A 19,702-nucleotide genomic window follows, 5' to 3' on the forward strand; every position below is an offset into this window, starting at 1 on the left:
GCTCTCTCTCCCAGTTTGTGTTTCTCTCTCCCTCTCTGCCAGTCTGTGTTTTTCTCTCTCTCCCCCAGTCTGTGTTTCTCTCTCTCTCAGTCTGTGTTTCCCTCTCTCTCTCCCAGTCTGTGTTTCTCTCTCCCCCAGTCTATGTTTCTCGCTCTCTCTCCCAGTTTGTGTTTCTCTCTCCCTCTCTGCCAGTCTGTGTTTCTCTCTCTCTCCCAGTCTATGTTTCTCTCTCTCTCCCAGTCTGTGTTTCTCTCTCTCTCCCAGTTTGTGTTTCTCACTCCCAGTCTGTGTTTTTCTCTCTCTCTCCCAGTCTGTGTTTCTCTCTCTCTCCCAGTCTGTGTTTCTTTCTTTCTCCCAGTCTGTGTTTCTCTCTCTCAACTTGTGTTTCTCTCTCCCAGTCTGTGTTTCTCTCTCTCTCCCAATCTGTGTTTTTTTCTCTGTCCTAGTCTGTGTTTTCTCTCTCTGTAAGAAGTCTAACAACACCAGGTTAAAGTCCAACAGGTTTATTTGGTAGCAAACGCCACTAGCTTTCGGAGTGCTGCTCCTTCGTCTGGTGGAGTGGGAGATCTGTTCACAAACAGGGCATACAGAGACACAAACTCAATTTACAGAATAATGATTGGAATGCGATTCTTTACAGCTAATCAAGTCTTAAAGGTACAGACAATGTGAGTGGAGAGAGCATTAAGCATAGGTTAAAGAGATGTGTATTGTCTCCAGACAGGACAGCTAGTGAGATTTTGCAAATCCTGTCTGGAGACAATACACATCTCTTTAACCTGCGCTTAATGCTCTCTCCACTCACATTGTTTGTACCTTTAAGACTTGATTAGCTGTAAAGACTTGCATTCCAATCATTATTCTGTAAATTGAGTTTGTGTCTCTGTATGCCCTGTTTGTGAGCAGAACTCCCACTTCACCTGACGAAGGGGCAGCGCTCCGAAAGCTAGTGGATTTTGCTACCAAATAAACCTGTTGGACTTTAACCTGGTGTTGTTCGACTTCTTACTGTGTTTACCCCAGTCCAACGCCGGCATCTCCACATCATTTCTCTCTCTCCCCCAGTCTGTGTTTCTCTCTCTCTCTCCCAGTCTGTGTTTCTCTCTCTCTCCCAGTTTGTGTTTCTCACTCTCTCTCTCTTTCCCAATTTGTGTTTCCTTCTGATTTCACATTTGTTTTCTTAAACAAAGTACAGTGGGGGAAGAATGTCCATGCTTGATGTGAGCGACACTGTGACCCATTCTCAATTTGCCTTTATATCATCAAACTCAAAGTGGCAAACTGGGGGATAACTTTTTTGCCAACACTCTAAAAATGCCCACGTGCAGGAAACCCAGCTGCAGCATATCAGTAACAGGCCTCACTCGCTGTGAGAGATACAAAATGCTTGCTTGGCATCGCAGGGACAATTCAGGGATCTGGGGGGCGATTCTCCCAAATTATTAATGCCCAACAGGCGGGAAAATGGGAGATTATTCTGTAAATTGAGTTTGTGTCTCTGTATGCCCTGTTTGTGAGCAGAACTCCCACTTCACCTGACGAAGGGGCACTCTACCTGACCCCACACCCCCCATCCCTCTGTCCCAGCCAGCCCCGACTGCCACCCCTCTACCTGCAGCCCTGATCGCCTCCTCCCTCCCTCTCCCACCAATCCCATTGCAGACTGCGCAGTGGGTCACCCCCACCATCGATTGGCCCCGCCCCAATTGGCCCCACCCCTCTGGTCCCGCCCCAGGCACTGCCTGGTGGGCAGTGCCAGAGTACCAGAGTGCCAGGTGGGCAGTGCCAGGCTGGTACTAACCAAAGGACAACCCCCCCTGCCCCTGACCTCCTGGTGGGGCCTCAATGGCCTCTGTCCCATTGATGGGGACCAGTTTTAATCCCCGCTGGTGGGAATCTCTCCCAGTGGGGGTGGGAGGGGAGATACTAGCAAGCCCGGAGAATACCCTACCAGGCTTGCTAATCATATTGAAATTCAGATTTCAATATGGTAATCAGCCTTGCGTCAATTTTCAGTGTGGCTCTGATTACATTGAAAAACATTGCTGGGGAGACCCGTGATCGGCTAGACGCCAGTCGCAAGTCCCACTATTTGATGTCTCCTGGCCCGCTGCGTTGCTCGAGCAGTGCAGCGAGCTGGCAGATCACCCTGATGTTCTCAAGGAAGATGGGAAATTGTGCACACGCTGGTTTGGGACAGTGCCTGGCTGGTTTGCCAACCTGTGCCGGGGCAGGAGAGTGTGTGATGCCTCCCTTAGTTCCTTGTCTGAGAGTTAACCAGGAGAAGATAACTGAGGTGAAAAAAATGTAATCCTGTAAAAAGCACGAAGCAATCAAGATGCTGTTTTCCCCTGCACTAGCATTGGACAATATTGTTGATATTCATACTTAGAATAGAGTGGCCACTGAGGGAGGCCAGAGATACCGGATACAGACCCTGGTCTGCCATGTATGAGCACACACACAAATCTCTGTTCCAGTTGTGCAGTAGTTGAATTTTGCTGGGCTACTTGGACAGATTAGCACCTGTTTGTGATCAGTAGATAGACATCATCCATACATATGTGTTAATAAAACTTTTACAATCTGGCAAAGAAAGGAAGAACAAACAGTCTGAAGACATTACGCAACATTTCAAACTTCAGAGTTTGTTGAAATATCAAACCTCCGGAAAAATACACGCATTAAAGATGTTTATACAGAGTGAGTGTTGTTGTGTTCATTAAGTGAGGAAAATGGACAAATAAATGATGTGAGTTTGCCTCATTGGGACCCATGGTGATACAACCAGCCTCAGTTTCTTATTGACCTGTGCTGAAAGCATCACCAGCAGAGACCAACCTCAACCCTTTCCCTCTGAACCTGCTCCCCCCACCTGCCCGCCGCCATTTCCCCCCCGTCCTCCTGCCGCCGCCTCCCCCCCAACTCCCTGCCGCTGTCCCCCTCTGCCTCCGCCTCCTCCCCGCCTTCCAGCCGCTGTCTTCCCCCCGCCATCTCCCCCCCGCCCTCCCGCCGTTGCCTCCCCTCGCCTTCCTGCCGCCGTCTCCCCCCTGTCCTCCCGCCGCCATCTTCCCCCCGCTCTCCCGCCACTGTCTCCCCCGCCTGTCCGCCGGTCTCTCCCCCCCACCCTCTTGCTGCTACTCCCCCCCCCACCGCCTTCTCCCTCCCGCCCTCTCGCCGCCACCTCCCCCCCCATCACCGTCTCCCTCCCACCGCTGCCTCCCCCCTGCTCTCTCGCCGCCACCTCCTCCCCCATCACCGTCTCCCTCCCACCGCTGCCTCCCCTCTGCCCTCCCGTCGCCGCCTCTACCCCGCCCTCCCGCCTCCCCTTCTGCTCTGCCGCCACCGTCTCCACTGCCCGCCCCCCCCGACCTGCTGCCGAAGTCTCCTCCACCACCCTCTCTCTCTCACCCTCCCACCGCAGTCCCTCCCCCACCCTCCCACCGCAGTCCCTCCCCCACCCTCCCACCGCAGTCCCTCCCTCACCCTCCCACCGCCGGCCCTCCCCCATCCTCCCACTGCCGTCTCTCGTCCACCCTCCCACTGCAGTCTCTCCTCCACCCTCCCACCGCCGGCCCTCCCCCATCCTCCCACTGCCGTCTCTCGTCCACCCTCCCACCGCCGGCCCTCCCCCATCCTCCCACTGTAGTCAATCCCCTCTCTTTGTTACTCCTTCATCTTCAGAGGATCCCCAGTCGCCGGTGAAGATCTCGCCAGGTGGCCAACTGAGCACCTCCCCGGAGTTCCAGCCTCTGCTCCCCAGACTCCCACCCCCACAGTCAGAGTTGCTTCACTGCAGGCTGGGCCACCAGTATAATGAACAGAACATCTTCTTCTCCATTCCTGGTACCCATTCTGTTTATGTTCTGACTCCCACATTTCAAATTATTATTTTTAAATATTTAGAGAGATGTTTGTGTTTGATGTTTTGGTATTGAGGTGTGGGTCAGTGTTGTGATGTGGGATGGTCCTTGATGTGGGTATTATTCAGGATAATGAGAGTCAAATGGGGCTGATTGAAACAGAACATCAAACAGCAAAACACTGGACCTCAGAGCGTCCAGTACTGGAACGAGGCCAGGTTTGCTTAAATCCAGATGGTCTGGTACACAAACAGCTGAACGACCGCCCTACTGAGAATTTAATCTCTGCATGAAGTATCTAGTGTTGGTGGTGAGCACAGCTGGGTCAAAGTCAGCGTGGCCAAAATAATAGGCAATCGCTCTCTGTTCCTTCACTACAAATCACTTAAACCACACGTGTGGAACAGCACTGTTAGCGTGTCAGAGGGAATTTCCAAACTCTGCATCAGCTATCCTTAGTGTCATCTCTTATTGAAACTGCCATTTTTGTTGAGGCCTCACTGGTTTGGATCAGAATGCCTAAGCTAGCTACATCCAGAGAGAAAATGATGGCACAAGTGAGAGAGAGAGAGAGAGAGAGATGGAAGAAGCTTTCATTCCAGCAATCTAGACTGTAGTCAGAGTCAAGCTTCAGCAGTAAAAGAACCTTTCACTCATCCATTCCCTTCAGTATATCATCAGGCGGCACAGTGACACAGTGGTTAGCACTGCTGCCTCACAGTGCCAAGGACCTCAGTTCGACTGTGGCCATGGGTCACTGTCTGTGTGGAGTTTGCACGTTCTCCCGGTGTCTGCGTGGGTTTCCTCTGGGTGTTCCAGTTTCCTCCCACAGTCCAAAGATGTGCAGGATAGGTGGATTGGCCATGCTAATTGCACAGCGTTGGGGGGATAGTGTGGTGGTGGTGGTTGGGGGGGGGGGGGGCGGGGGTGCAGACTTGATGAACCGAATGGCCTCCTTCTGCACTCTAAGGATTCTATGGTTCTATGGTATCAGGCATGCATCAAACTGTGCATCATGTTTTGCAAAGAGCAACAGAATTTGTTTCTGATTGTTTCTCAGGTAACATGATTTGTTCTTGAATGGTTAAAGTGCATCAAGTAATTCCCAAGCTGATTACCAAAGGCCAGCTGATGTGTGGGTTTCATGGAAAGATAGAGCAAAGCACGGAGTGTGCTGTCAAAACACCAGGGGTAATCCCAGACTTCCCTTCAATGAGAACAGAAAGTGTGACACTGACTGAATCACCATAAACTAGTGCCCAATAATAGACAGCAGAAAGTCCTGGTATATTAATGGAGAAGTGGCCAGGTATCTGATTCCCAAAATATTGGTAAAAATCCTGAAATTCCACACAATAACCAGGGGACGTGACTTATCCAGTCACAATGAACCAATGATATTGGTAAACAAAGATGAACAGCATTGGTATGTTAGAAGCCAATGGCACTTACCATCCTCTGCGGAATAAATGAACGCAGACAGGCTAAACGGTCCATTTCCTTTGCTGTTAAATGCTTTGACCTTGACTTCGAATGGGGTGTGTGGAGATAGCGAGTCATCCTTGTGAACGTATCTGCTGCCTTCAGGGTTGGGCACCGTCACTTTCCTCCATTCTTTGTCTGTACTTGGCTTGAAGGCAACGATGTAACCAAAGCTACTTCCATAATGGTACTCCCTTGGCAGGGGCTACAAGGGCAAAGAGGGAGAGTGTGAGAGAAAGAAAGAGAGAGGGAAAGAGGGTTAGCTTTGAGGATCAAAGGATAAGGGGTGAGCGAATTGAGGTGTTTAAGGTAATCAAAGGATTTCATGGGTAGGGAGAGAGAAACAATCACTGGAAATCTCTGACCAGGCCCGCGGCTGGGATTCTCTGGTTCTGCTGCGGTGTATGGAATTTTGGCTGAGCGCCAACTTCTCCATTCTCGCTGGCAGTGGTGTCGGGGCAAAAGAGATTGGAGAATACGGCACCATATCTTCTCACAGTCAAGTTGTGACCTTAAAGTTAGAGCGAGGATATTTAGGGCGAGGCAGAAAGCATTTCTTTACACAAAGAGCTGTGGAAATCTGAAGTTCACTACAGCAAAACATTATGGACTAGGCTAATTGAAAATGTCAGAATCAATAATGGTAGAATTTTATCACATAAGGGATATGAATCAAATGTGGGTAAATGTAGTTAAGATGATCTAATTGACTGGCAGAACAGACTCAAGGGACTGAATGGCCTACTTCTGTTCCTGTAGTTCACCTGAATTGCACTGCTACTGAGGAAACTTATTCTGAGTTAAGGCATTGCAGCAGTGCCCATTCTAAACTGATTATAAAGGAGAAGTGTGCATCTACTACATTCATTAACATTATTTAATCATTTTTGTTGATTTTCTTTGTTAAGCCACGGCACATGCAAACGCACCACGCAGCCCAATAAATTGTAAACAGCTGCTGAATCTGCTCTAAAACAAACGGGAACAAAATTTAAGCTGTGAAAATGTCCTTGAGCCAAAGGAGATCAGGTCGGATCACATTAAAGCCAGCCTCAGATGATGACTAATATGACAGGCATCATGCCCACAACTGTCATCGAGAGCAATCACAGCCCTGCCTACAACTACCATCTCAGTAATGATCTACACAGCGCTGATTTGCTTTTAACACTTGCATCAAAGTCAAGGTTCTCAAAGGCTTACCTGCAGCAACGGTCAAATCTCAATGAGGTTTGACTGGTTTGAGATTAACATGTCTATCTGCGGGTGAGCAAAACATTTCCTGGCTTGCTGCATCTGTTCCGTTGTGATGTGATAGATGGTCTTTGAGTAAAATTCTAACAATGGACACAATCTCAGCTGTGGTTCAGTGGCAGCACTCTCACCTCTGAGTCAGCAAGTTGTGTGTTCAAGTCATCACTTCACTTCAGTTCCAAGGGTGTACTGCACTGTCGGTGGTTAAAAAAGGAGGTCTTATTGCGCAGTGGGAGCATCCCTATTACTGGACCAGAAAGCTCAACAAGAACTTGTTGCCCATGGAAGGAACATTCAACATGGTTCAATGGGTTGATAATCAGCTTGCGAATCCTTCCACCACCTCCCCCCACCACTCCCCAAAGGTAAAAATGTGCGGCTGCACAGATAGACTTTTTAAAAAAACTGTCGGTGGTGCCACCTTATTTATGAGATGCATAAAGGTGGCCTCGGAGGTAAATGTATAAGATCCTCCAGTACTATTTGCAAAGAGTAGGAAAGCTGGACGGCATGGTGGCGCAGTGGTTAGCACTGCTGCCTCACAGTGCCAGAGACGGGTTCAATTCTGGCCTTGGGAGACTGTGTGGAGTCTGCACATTCTCCCAGTGTCTGCGTGGATTTCCTCCAAGTGCTCTGGTTTCCTCCCACATTCCAAAGATGTGCATGTTAGGTTGACTGGCCATGCTAAGTTGCCCCTTAGTGTCAGGGGAATTAGCTGGGTAAATACATGAGGCTACGGGGATAAGGCCTTGGTGGGATTGTTGCCGGTGCAGGCACGATGAGCCAAATGGCCTCCTTCTGCGCTGTAGGGATTCTATGATTCTCTCTCAGGTGTTCTGGTTAATATTTCTCCCTCGACGAACATGACTAAAACAGATGATTTAGTCATTATCTCACTGCTGTTTTTGAGTGTTTGCTGTGCACATATTGGCTGCTGTGTTTCCTATAGTGTAACAATGACTACACTTCAAATTGGCTGCAAATTGCCTTGGAATGTCCCAAGGTTGTGAAAAAAGGTTGTATAAATAGAAACACTTTCTTTTAGATAATATATCCTTCACCTCACTGCCAACAACACAACAAAAGATACTACGGTTTTGAGAGGGCAGAGCTCCAAGTATTAGCTTGCAATTGCTTTTTTAAAAATTCATTCAAGGGACATGGACATCACTGGCTGGTCAGCATTTATTGTCCATCCCTAGTTGCCCTTGTTTAGAGGGCAGCTGAGAGTCAATCACAATGCTGTGGCTCTGGAGTCACAAGTTGGCCAGACCAAACAGGGATGACAGATTTCCTTCCCTAAAGGACATTAGTGAGCCAGATGGGCTTTTCCTGACAATCGACAACAGTTTCATGGTCATCGGGTAGATTAGTAATTCCAGATATTTTTTATTGAATTCAAGTTCCACCATCTGCCATGGCGGGATTCGAACCCGGGTCCCCAGAACATTTGCTGAGTTTCTGGATTAATGGTCTAGCAATAATACCTTTAGGCGATTGCCTCCCCTTTCCAAGTAAGTCATGTTTCAGATGGTGCGGAATTAATTTCCTTTGTGTTATCTTCATCAATGCATGTACTCAATACTGCATTAGAGTCAGCATGGTCTCTGCAGTGGGCCTTGAACCCATTCCCTCCCCTTACTCAGAGGCTGAAGTGCTGCTCTGAGCTACAGCTGACACAAGTGTCGAACATTTCTACTGATTCCTTACTTTGCTACTTTCACAGAGGCGGTCGCCCTTTTCAAACACGTTAACGAGTGAATTGTATTTATGGTTTTAAAAAAATGTATTGGCGGGCTGGATAAATTATAGGATTCAACATGTGCATTGATGGCAAGTTATCAAGAAATAAATGGGATAAAAGAAAATTACTGTGGATGCTGGAATCTGAAACCAAATGCTGGAAAATCTCAGCAGGTCAGCAGCATCTGTAAGGAGAGAAAAGAGCTGACGTTTCGAGTCCAGACGACCCTTTGTCAAAGCTAAAAGGCAGAGGAAGTGGGACAGAGGTGAAATTTATAAAAGGGGAGTTTTACTTTATCCCCTTTCCCTTACCTATTCTCCCCCTTTTCTAAATTCTACCTCTGTCCCATCCATTCGCACTCCCCCCCCCCCTCCCACCCCACCCCCCACCCCTCTCCGCTCCCCCCCCCACCCCCTCTCCTCCCCCCAACCCCCCCCCCCCCAAAGTCTTCATTTTAGCTTCTCTGCCGTTTGGCCATTCACACACTTTATTCTCTCTGCGAACAACCATTAGCAGTTTGTCCCCCTGGTTTCTGTGGCTATGACTCATCTTTCATTCCCTCCCCCTGCAGTATAAATATCTCCCATTCTCTATGCCTTTTAGCTTTGACAGAGGGTCGTCTGGATTTGAACCATCAGCTCTTTTCTCTCCTTACGGATGCTGCCAGACCTGCTGAGATTTTCCAGCATTTTCTCTTTTGGTTTCAAGAAATAAATGCGACACTTCAATAAGGATCTCCTAATTTTAGGTTAGCACCTCTGTTGAAGTCATAGATTAGGGAAATTATTATGATCATTTGTGCACTAATCTTCACAGAGCTTCATTCAGGGCTAAAGTCCTTGAAGATTATTCTGGTTTCACAATAACTGGAGTGTCTTCGGAAATGCAATTCATTTGAATGCAAATTATAGTGAGAAACAAGATCCTGCAACACATTGAGAAGCAGTACCATGCGTGGTAAAATTCTGCGGCCAGCAAAAAGAAATGCATTTTTAATTCGTCTCTCACACCACAGATATGCCAGTGGTAGATTGAATATTTCCCTGAGTAAAGATGTCTGTACCCGGGGGTGGAGGAGGTGGGGAGGGTTCTTGAAGTGTTGTAACCTACAGAGCAATGGGCCAAGAGCTGAGAAACTGGATTAGGCTTGGATAATTGCTCTTTGGATGCTACAGGCACAATGGGCCAAATGGTCTCCTTCTGTGCTGGAACTTTACTATCATAGAACCGTGGAATCCCTACAGTGCAGAAGGAGGCCAATCGGCCCATCACATCTGCACTGACTCTCCGAAAGAGCAGGCCCACTGTCCCCATTATCACTCTATCTGAGTCAAAGCCTGCTAATCTCTTTAGTCTTTCCTGACTTGTACTTGGCAGCAAGGCTTCAGAAGACCCAATGTGCAGAAAACTATTAGAAAAAGAGGAAATCTCTCCATGACAGTCTGCTTCATTTACCAGAACCTACCGTCCAGGTTACTGTCAGTTCCCGGTGACTTCCACCACCTCCCCCGACGTCGGATGGAGCCACTGTTGGAGCTGTGGGAAGAAGATAGGTGCACTTTAGTGGCTTGCGTTGGTGACAGAGGAGAAAGCTTTGTAAAGAAGCTTTACAAAGGCAAACAACACACAAGGCTGATATAATTACAATAACAGTGACCTGCAATAGCTGCCAGAGGCCAGTTCACTGCCAAAACTAACACATAACTGTTGCTCTGGGACTGCTGCCAGCTTTCGAACAGCGCCACTGAAGCAAAGTTGTCAGCAAATTCTTTGCTACTATTGGACATATTTCTTCCTAATGACTCCCCACTTCATACAGTACAGGCCAAAACACTCTCATCTACAGACTGAAACCAATAAAATGTTAAGAGGAACAAGCCTCTCCTATCTATTGAGGATCACCAATGTAATTCCCTAACTCTCTTTAAAATAAATCGAGTGTTCAAGCTCTCCATCTCCATTATAACCTCCTGAACCATGTATTGATCCAGTTTCCTGTGAAAGGTGCCAGCTGACTCACAGGCAACTTCCTTCCTTGAGAATCCGTTGCACAAATTCAGACTGAAATGTTGTTTTCAAATCACCAGTCTTGCTCGAGACTTGTGTATTTCCTACTTGTGTTCTCCAATCCTTCTTCCATTGTCTAAGGTAACTATCAGTGATTCCTTTAGTCTCACTGCCTCAAAAATCTAGAGCAACACTGGTCTTATCCAGCACATAAATCACTCCAAACAACTGGTTTATGAATCAAGAAAGTTATTTTAAAAATACAAACAGACAATATGGCTTCAATCCTAGTTGATAAAGTTAATTGTTAGACCTTCCAGTTTTTGTTTGATGAGTACCATCACACCCACACTGTTTTTTCCCTTTGGTAATAATTCCTGAGCTGTTCATCAACCCATTGAAGTGGATTATGAACTCTCCTTCCATGGTCATCAAGTTGGACTCGAACCTGGAGCTTCTGGTCCAGAGATAGGAGCGCTACCCACTGTGCCACAGACCTCCTAAAGTCTTCCTGTGAAACCTGATCATTATCAATAAGTTTCAAAATTAGATTCAAACTCGATAAATGCTCAGAAATGCTATTCTAAAGTCACTTGTGGAGCCACTTCCCACATTCCCACTGTCATTCTCAACCTCCTTCAATGAAGACTCAGGTTGCAAGTTCCTGTAATGTCTCCTAAAGGAATACTCTTTATGGGCTTTTTTTCAATCCACCCTCTCGAATGTCTTCAACTTTTCTGGTCTGAGTTTACGTTTTGCTATTATGAAAGGTAGAAATGTCCCCAGCCTCCCAACAAAGCAGCGGTCCCATATGTGGTAAAGGCTGAAGGGACATCACTGGAAGGGAAGTGTGCCATGCGATCCAGTCATTAGTTTCACTTTTGGTTTTGAACACACACACATGCACGCACAGCTCTCCTGCTGATGTCTTTAAGCTTTTGACCTTTGTATAAATGTTTTCATGTGTCTAGTCTTAATAAATGAACCAACTAGGTGTTTATGCAATCCCTTATGAACAATTGGTGTCTATATCATTAAAACAGCCTAACACCAATGAGGTACAGTGCAACTATTCCAGCACAAACAAAACAGTCATCTAAAAGTTTGCTAAATCTTGAAGAATGTATGGGGATATCTACCAATCAGGCAAACAATGCATCATTAAAAAAGCAAAATATTGTGGATGCTGGAAATCTGAAATAAAAAAAGACAAAGAGAAAGAAACCCAATTAACGTTTCAAGTCTAAATGACCTTCCTATAAAACTGTAGAAGGATCAATAAGACTTGAAACGTTAACTCTGTTTGTCTCCACAGATGCTGCGGACCTGCTGAGTATATCCAGCATCTTCTGTTTTTATTTAAGCAATACATCATCCTCGTTACTTAAACATATAAGGTCTTTGCATAAGACTGCAAATTGCACAAACTTGTAGAAAAATACAATTCTTAAATAGAAGGCCTATGCCAATCATTGAAAATGTAGTTCGGTGGTACAGAAATTTTCAAACAAAACATATAATTTTGCTTCCAACAAGAATCAAGATGCAGCTTCTGGAGGTGAAATGAACATGGAGATAAGAAAGCTAAATGAGAGTGAACGCTGCCAATCATACCATGAACAAACTGAAACCCAAAGCAGGTTCGGTTTACACTAACTGCTTAGCCGACAGTGAGGTTGGCTGGGGCAGATGGTCAATTGGGTCAGATGGTGGGCTGGGTCAGTTGGTTCTGGATTTGCAGACTGTCTAATGTCACTGCGGCAATGGAGACACTTTCACGGCTTGAGCAGTGATCTGGCGGAATGGATCACCCACTCTGTTATAGGCCCGCTAGATTTTCATTCTACCAAAATGTGCATGCAGCCCGCTCTCCCAGATCACAGGCTGTGGGGTGAAGACAAATATTTACCCCCACTATGTAGGCCAAAGGCTGAATGTTATAATAGCCAAATAAAGACCTAATGCCAGGAAGTTTTTTATATGAAAACTTATGAATACATGGAAGAGATTGATAGGCAGAATAGTGAAGATGTAAATAATGAACTCCCTTTACAAATATTTAGGAGCAATGACTGGATGGCATAATTTATTGAGTCTTTCTGAATGAAGGAATTAAAATAGGCTGCAGTTTCTTCCAATTCTTCCAGTTTCTCCTAATCTTGACAAAGGAGACACAACCTAGCAATGAAGTGATTTAATTTGCAAGGCATTGGAGGGAGGAAACCATATTTACAATTCTTTTGAATTAAAAATAAATGTGTTGAAACAAAATGTTGAACATTGTTTCTCAACCTCTTGCCCTCACCATGGATGGGTGCAAATTGAAATAAAAATACTCCTCCTCAGCTGAACCTCGGCTTCAAGGAGTCCAAGTAACAGTCAGCATGATTCAGGAGGATTCGCTTTTCAAAGAGATACAGCAATAAATATGTGAGGAGGAGTGCTTGGAGTCCGAGACTGATGTTCAGCCCAAATCAGTCAAGCAACGAGAACCCCTTGTTTTTAACGCTTCGCAAAGCAGTAGAAAAGCAGAAAATACGACTCCATTTCCACTGACATCAAATCAACAAGTGAGTGCATCTCAAATATTTTACAAACACAAGTCTTTACTGGGAGCAAGTATTCTCAGTAAGAAGTTTAACAACACCAGGTTAAAGTCCAACAGGTTTATTTGGTAGCAAAAGCCACACAAGTTTGCTACCAAATAAACCTGTTGGACTTTAACCTGGTGTTGTTAAACTTCTTACTGTGTTTACCCCAGTCCAACGCCGGCATCTCCACAGCAAGTATTCTGACATCAGTCACCACAGATTTATGAAGCAAAAAAAATTTCCCAACTGCAAAGGCAATGCAGCCACAATTCAGCTCCACCGTTCACTTAAATGTATAACTCAGAATAGTTCTGCGGTAAATTGAAGATTGGCACCAGGCTAGATTTTTCACACCAACACACACAGGACAGAATTTTCCCGTCCCACCCACCAAGGGAATTGTAGCGAGCGGGACACAGACCATGCAAAGGTCCATTGACCTCAGGTGGGATTTTCCGATCTTGGGGGTGAGCGCAGGTTGAAAATCTTGCCCACAATTCTGATCAGCGACTTGTTAAACACTAATAACCTCAACACAGTATTTTACAGACTTCATTCTTAGGATTGTGTATGAAGAGGTGAAGGAAATAAAATGGATTTGTGATTGGTGCATGCAAGGTGATCATGGAATAGACTTCCTTTTAATGGAAAATAAACATCCACTAAAACAGATGCTGCTCAATTTCCTTAAGCCCTATGGGCACTGGATTTTATGGGCTCATTCGAGCGAGACTGGAAATTTCCGCCCAATGTCCGATTCCGTGGTGGGCAGGGCGGTAGAATTCCACGTATATCTTTGTCAAGACGACCTCGATTGTGAGAGAGGAATTGAATCATACAGTTATACGCCACAGGTGGCTGAACGGTTGGTTCGCAATGCTGAGCAACACCAACTGCACAGGTTCAATTCCCACACCGGCTGAGGTTATTCACGAAGGCCTCATCTTCTCAACATTGCCCCTCACCTGAGGTGTGGTGATCCTCAGGTTAAATCACCAATCGTCAGTCCTTCCCCTCAAAGGGGAGAGCAGCCTATGGTCCTTTGGGACATTCATTCATTTCACACGACAGAACGAAGCCATTCAGACCACTGAAGCCCGCTCTCTCAAGAAGAAATCCAGTTTACCCCATTCATCCACTCTGCAATTTTTTTCTCCATCAAATATTTATCCAAATCTGTTTTGAAGGCTACCATCATCCCTATTCCCAGAAGTCTATCAGGCAGAGCATTCCAGAACCAATCCATTTGTTATGTTTCTCATTGCCTCCTCTGGTGTTTTTGTCAATCACTTTAAACCTGCACCCTTTGCTGATTGGTTCTTCAGCCATCAGCAAGGATAACCCTATCCTGATTTTAAACATCTCTTTCAGATTTTCTCTTACTCTGCCCAGGGAAGAACAACACCAGCTTCACCAGTCCATCCACGTAAGTGAAACCCTTCTCTTGGGACTATTCCAGTAAATTTATTTTGTGACTTCTCTAAAGGCTTCATGTTTCAGGGTTGTGTTCAGAATTGGTCACAATTCTCTAACTGGGACCAAACCAGTGTTTTATAAAGGTTTAGGATAAATTGGCTTTTGGAGTGCTGGGAATTACAATGGGGGTGAGTGCATGGGTTCGGGTGTGGTACAGTGATGCGTGGCAGTAGGGAAAGTGGGGGTGTGGAGACAATGGAGGGTGATGGTGCAGTGGTGGGAGGGATGTAGGGGGAGGTTTTGGGGGTGGGGGTGGGGGGACTAAGGTGGCTGGTGTTTAAATTCTAGAGAAATACGAACATGTCAGGAAGGTGCCTTCAAGCCTCCGACCTCTGCATGTGTTGTGTGCACGTAGAGAAGTGGGTCGTCAGTTTTAATGTGTGGGGGAAATTTACATGATGTTTACGATTGAACTTGGGTCCATGGGTTTGCTAAGCTTCTAGAACCCACCAGTGAAAGTAAGATGAGAACATGGTGTCAAATGAGGATGCTGAATATATAACAGGACAACATGCCAATAAGTACTGACACCTCACAGCTGCTTTCTTGCCTGAATGTGTGAAATACTTTGTTCATGGTACTTGGCTGAGTACTTACTTTTACACCACTGGAGGATTGTGTTCTGATCCAGGAAGTCCTTTGCTAAAGGGCAGAGCTGAAGCCAATCTTTACATACTTTTATGCTTATTTATAGGGTTACGTATTACAAGCATACACCTCCCAACATAACAACCACAGTTTCAGCCTGTATTTATTGTTCTAGGGGGCTCAAGTGAATCCTGGGTTAATGCCTATTTCCTGCATTCAATTATACATTTAATATACAATCAATAGATTTCCTTCTCTCTCTTTAAATAAACATTAGAGTTGATACGTGCAACTAAATTAAATCAAAGTTCTCCAAATTCTGTATGGAGCAATACATTGTGAGATGTCCTTCTTGTAAGATTCCGAACACTGTCTTCGTACAAGCATTTCTTTTCATAAAACAATTAGAACTGATGAACTGTTTCCACCCATTTAAGTTGAGAGAGTTCCTTGTTTGAAGACAGCAAGGTCAATTTATAACCTTTTCTCATTCACACCTTTTGTAGAATGTAGATTAGCTCACAAGGAATGATTATCTACATATTTATTAGGTACACAGTCTTCAATACGCCCCTGACATAGATACAGACTTACAGGCGGAATTTTATGGCCTCGCTCATCCCAAAAGTGTAAAATCCTGCCCGGGTTCAATGGATCTTTCCAGGGTCCGCCCCTCGTCCGCTCCGATTCCCATGGCAGGCGGGATGGTAAACTTCCGGCCAAAATATTTGACAATGAGAATTCCATTTCCATTGTCTCCAGGAGAGCCAGGTTGGGCAGCTGAAGTGCTTCAAACAACCCTTTTTGGGCAGCACAGTGATTAGCACTGCTGCCTCACAGCGCCAGGGACCCAGGTTTGATTCCTGGCTTAGGTCACCATCTGTGCGGAGTCTGCAAGTTCTCCCCGAGTCTGTGTGGGTTTCCTCCGGGTGCTCCGGTTTCCTCCCACAGTCCGAAAGATGTGCTCATTAGGTGTATTGGCCATGCTAAATTCTCCCTCAGTGTACCCAAACAGGCGCTGGAGTGCAGCAACGAGGGAATTTTCACAGTAACCTCATTACAGTGTTAATGTAAGCCCACTTATGACACTAATAAATAAACTTGATTTTCTTAGCTTTGCAAGTGAAAGGAAACCATTCCCCATTTTCACCAGTGAGACATAATAGGAAAGAAGCTGCATTAGAATACCCATCAGGTAGATGAACATGTATAGCATCCCTCAAAATGACTAGCTTCACATTCTCTGGCTCACCAAAGGAAGAAGGGAAAGAAGACTTCAACTGAACAGCACCAGACAATTCAAAGCACTTTATAGCGAATTGAGTACTTTTCGAAGTCTAGTCACTGCTGTAATGTAGGAAACGTGATGGACAACTTGCATACAGCAAACACCTACAAACTCCCGGCAATGTGAAATCGACCAGATAATCTGCTTTTGTGATGGTGATTGAAGGATAAATATTGACCAGGACGCCCAGGATAACTCCCCTGTTTTTTACTGAAATATTGTCAAGGGACATTTTACACCCACCCGAGCAGGCGGATGAAGCCACAGTTTAATGTTTCATCCAAAAGGTGGCACCTCCAACAGTGCAGCATCCCTTCAGTATTGCACTGGAGTGTCAACCTCCACTCAAAAAAAAAGAAAACATTGGAATTTGAGTGCACATGTTTCCAGCTCTAATTGTTTTAAATATTCTCAACGGTGTTGCATTGTAGTACATAACTCCAACACATCAAACCTGGCAACCTATCTAGTCTGAATGTCCAACAAACTCGACTGACCAGTTAAGCTTTGTAATTGCTCTTCCTTTACTTTAGATATAACACCATCTTTCTGCGATGGCCTGGTAGAATTAACTGGTATGGGACTAATACTCTCAAAATAGGACTGTTGATTTAAAACTATTCCAGACTTCCTCTGTTTAATATATAAACCAATATATGTAAAACCTCATGAAGCCTGACGCCAACTTTCAAATTCTACTCTAATCTTATCAATAACACACTTCTTAAATTCCACAGAACCACCCCATGAGAAATCACCAACATGCATGATGAAGGTGCCTGAAAGTTTTCCTTTATGATACCCAATAAAACATTGTGGGATCTGCTTTTAGTTGAACACAGACCACTTCAAGCAAACCAGATCTCACTGAAAAATACCACAACCTGGGTGCATCATTCAGGTCATAGATGCATTTGCCATGTTTCCATAGTTTCCTTTCTGTATCTGCTGCTCTTTGGGTGGCTTCTGAAACACCACTTGCTGAATGGGATAAAAAATGTAGCTTTAAGACAGTTTTTAAATTCTGTTTGATTCTTATCATCTAAAGCCACTTATCTAATACTCTGATGGGAAGGAACAGGTTTTGTTAAGGGAATACAATAACATCCTGACTGGGTAAGCAGCAGATTCACTGACTTTGCAGAAATAATTGCTTTATTCTGCTCCATGTCAAATTTTGTCCGTGCCTTTTTCATTTTTTCTTAACAGCATATGTATCTCGTTGGAGACTACATTGGTACTTACAAAATAGCATATTTTAGCTATTTCATGTGAAATGACAACTATATTTAATGAATGTGTTGTCATCACCAAACCTAAAGAGAGTAGTATATATTCCATATCCTTGCATTGATCCTCATTACTCAATGAATTGAGGTAACACTAACCAATCTGTTCCACATACTGTCAAAGTGGAAGTACTAGCATTGCACTTGTAAATGAGTCTGTGACTAACACATTCATCATAGGATTAAAACTCCTTGTAGCCAGCATAATTTGTTCAGATTCCTCATTATCTTCATCTTCTTCCTCCGAATTCAAAAAACCTAGTCCTGTGTCATTTTGAGGACCCTGCCTCTCCACTTTGGACAGTTCATCTCATAATAGTACTTTGAGTTTGTGTCCACTGGAGTTTAGAAGAGTAAGAGGCAAGACATACAAGACATACAAGATCTTCGGGGTCAATGAGGATTGTGAATCTTTGGATCCCTCTTCCTCAAAGGATGATGGAAGTAGAATCTCTGAATATTTTTAAGGCAGAGCTAGAGGGATTCTTGATAAGCAAGGGGATAAAGGTTGTTGGGGGGTAGGCAGGAATGTGGAGTTGAGGTTATAATCAAATCACCCATGATCTTATTGAATGACAAAGCAAGCTTGAAGGACTGAGCACCCTGCTCCTGCTCCTAATTCATACGTTTGTATGTTAGTTACAGCAGAAGTTGTTCTTTGAGCATTCCTAGGATTCATTAATGGGATTCCAAAGGTGTGCTGGTTAGGTGCATTGCCATGTTAAATTGTTCCTTACTGTCAGGGGGATTGGCAGGGTAAATACATGGGGTTACGGAGATGGGCCTGGGTGGGATTGTTCTTGGTGCAGGCTCAATGGGCCAAATAGCCTCCTTCGGCACTGTTGGGATTCTATGATTAATCTATGATTGTTGCTTCAGTTCTGTCTTCTGCTGCAATAACTAGATCGGATACAGAATGTGATTGAAAATTCCTTTATGTCTTTTACCATTTCAATGTATTGATAACTGTTTGGCATAATCAGACTATTTCAAAATCTGGTAATCACATCCTTTGTGTCAATACCGAATGTCCAATTTTTTCAAAAGGTCTGTAGAAAATGACTATTTCCTCAGGGTTTTTTTCAAGGCTGTACATATCTGATCGTATGGAGTCTCCCTTTCCAATAGTTGACCACAGGAGCCTATGCATATAAAGTACATTATCCCACTCTAATAACTTAAATGCTCAAACTAACCCAGGGATCCCCAAATCAGGTTTTGTCGATCTTTTACAAAATTAATTTAAGTTCATGATATATTCTTCCTTCGAATGACCGTCTATCAAAGTCTAGCCATGCTGCAGATGCATTTGACAGATGATCTTTCTTATAAATTTCATCTCTGAATGCTGATAGAAAAGGTCCAAATCTTCATCGCTATCCAACTGACAGGCATCCTGCCCACTTCTTTACAACCTTAACATCTGATCTTTGTTGCTATAAGAAGTGACAACGCTAAGGCAATATCTTGTTTCCTCTTTGGCAGGGTCATTATCCTTGTCCACGTTTTTCTTCTACTGGTCAGATGGGTTAAACTCTGAGACTATCAAAGGATCATCACACCATGACAATTTACGCTTGCTTTCATCTATTTTTCACAATGGCTTCTAAGATGATAGTTTTCTGAATTTTCTTTTCTTAGTTTCCAACCTTTATCCAACCATTCTCTGCTACCATATCGTAATCCAGAAAGCCAGTTGGTGTTACACAGTTACAAGTTACAAGCATGCCCCTCCGAACACAACCACAATTTTAGTCGGTAATAGGAGCTCAACTGAATCCCCAGTTAATGTTCACCACCTGCATACAATTAAACACAACTGGAGGAGGCAATGGCATTAGTGGTAATGTCGCTAGAATAGTAATCCAGAAGCCCAGGCTAATGCTCTGGGGACATGAGTTCGAATCCCACCACAGGAACAGGTGGAATTTAAATTCAGTTCATAAATCTGGAATCAAAATGTTGGTCTTGGTATCCAGTCATGAATCATGGTGAACATTTAAAAATTAATATGCTCCAGAAATATCCCCACCCTCAATGATCAGTACAAAAGACAAGGCTGAAGCATTTGCAACAATCTTCAGCTGGAAGTGCCAAGCCCATGATCCATCTCGACCTCC

General features: G+C 44.7%; 1 protein-coding gene across 1 annotated transcript in view; it reads right to left on the reverse strand.

The window, feature by feature from the left end:
• The window catches only part of cntn1b (contactin 1b), a 748,714-nt gene that overhangs the window by 138,530 nt on the left and 590,482 nt on the right, over positions 1–19,702 (reverse strand). The window contains exons 19-20 of the mRNA XM_078220219.1: positions 9,809–9,879; positions 5,316–5,550 (exon numbers count right to left, since the gene is read on the reverse strand). Of these exons, the coding sequence (XP_078076345.1) occupies positions 5,316–5,550; positions 9,809–9,879 (306 nt within the window). The remainder of the gene's footprint in view (positions 1–5,315; positions 5,551–9,808; positions 9,880–19,702) is intronic.

This window comes from Mustelus asterias, chromosome 9, assembly GCF_964213995.1.
Source record: "Mustelus asterias chromosome 9, sMusAst1.hap1.1, whole genome shotgun sequence".
Lineage (NCBI taxonomy): Eukaryota > Metazoa > Chordata > Chondrichthyes > Carcharhiniformes > Triakidae > Mustelus > Mustelus asterias.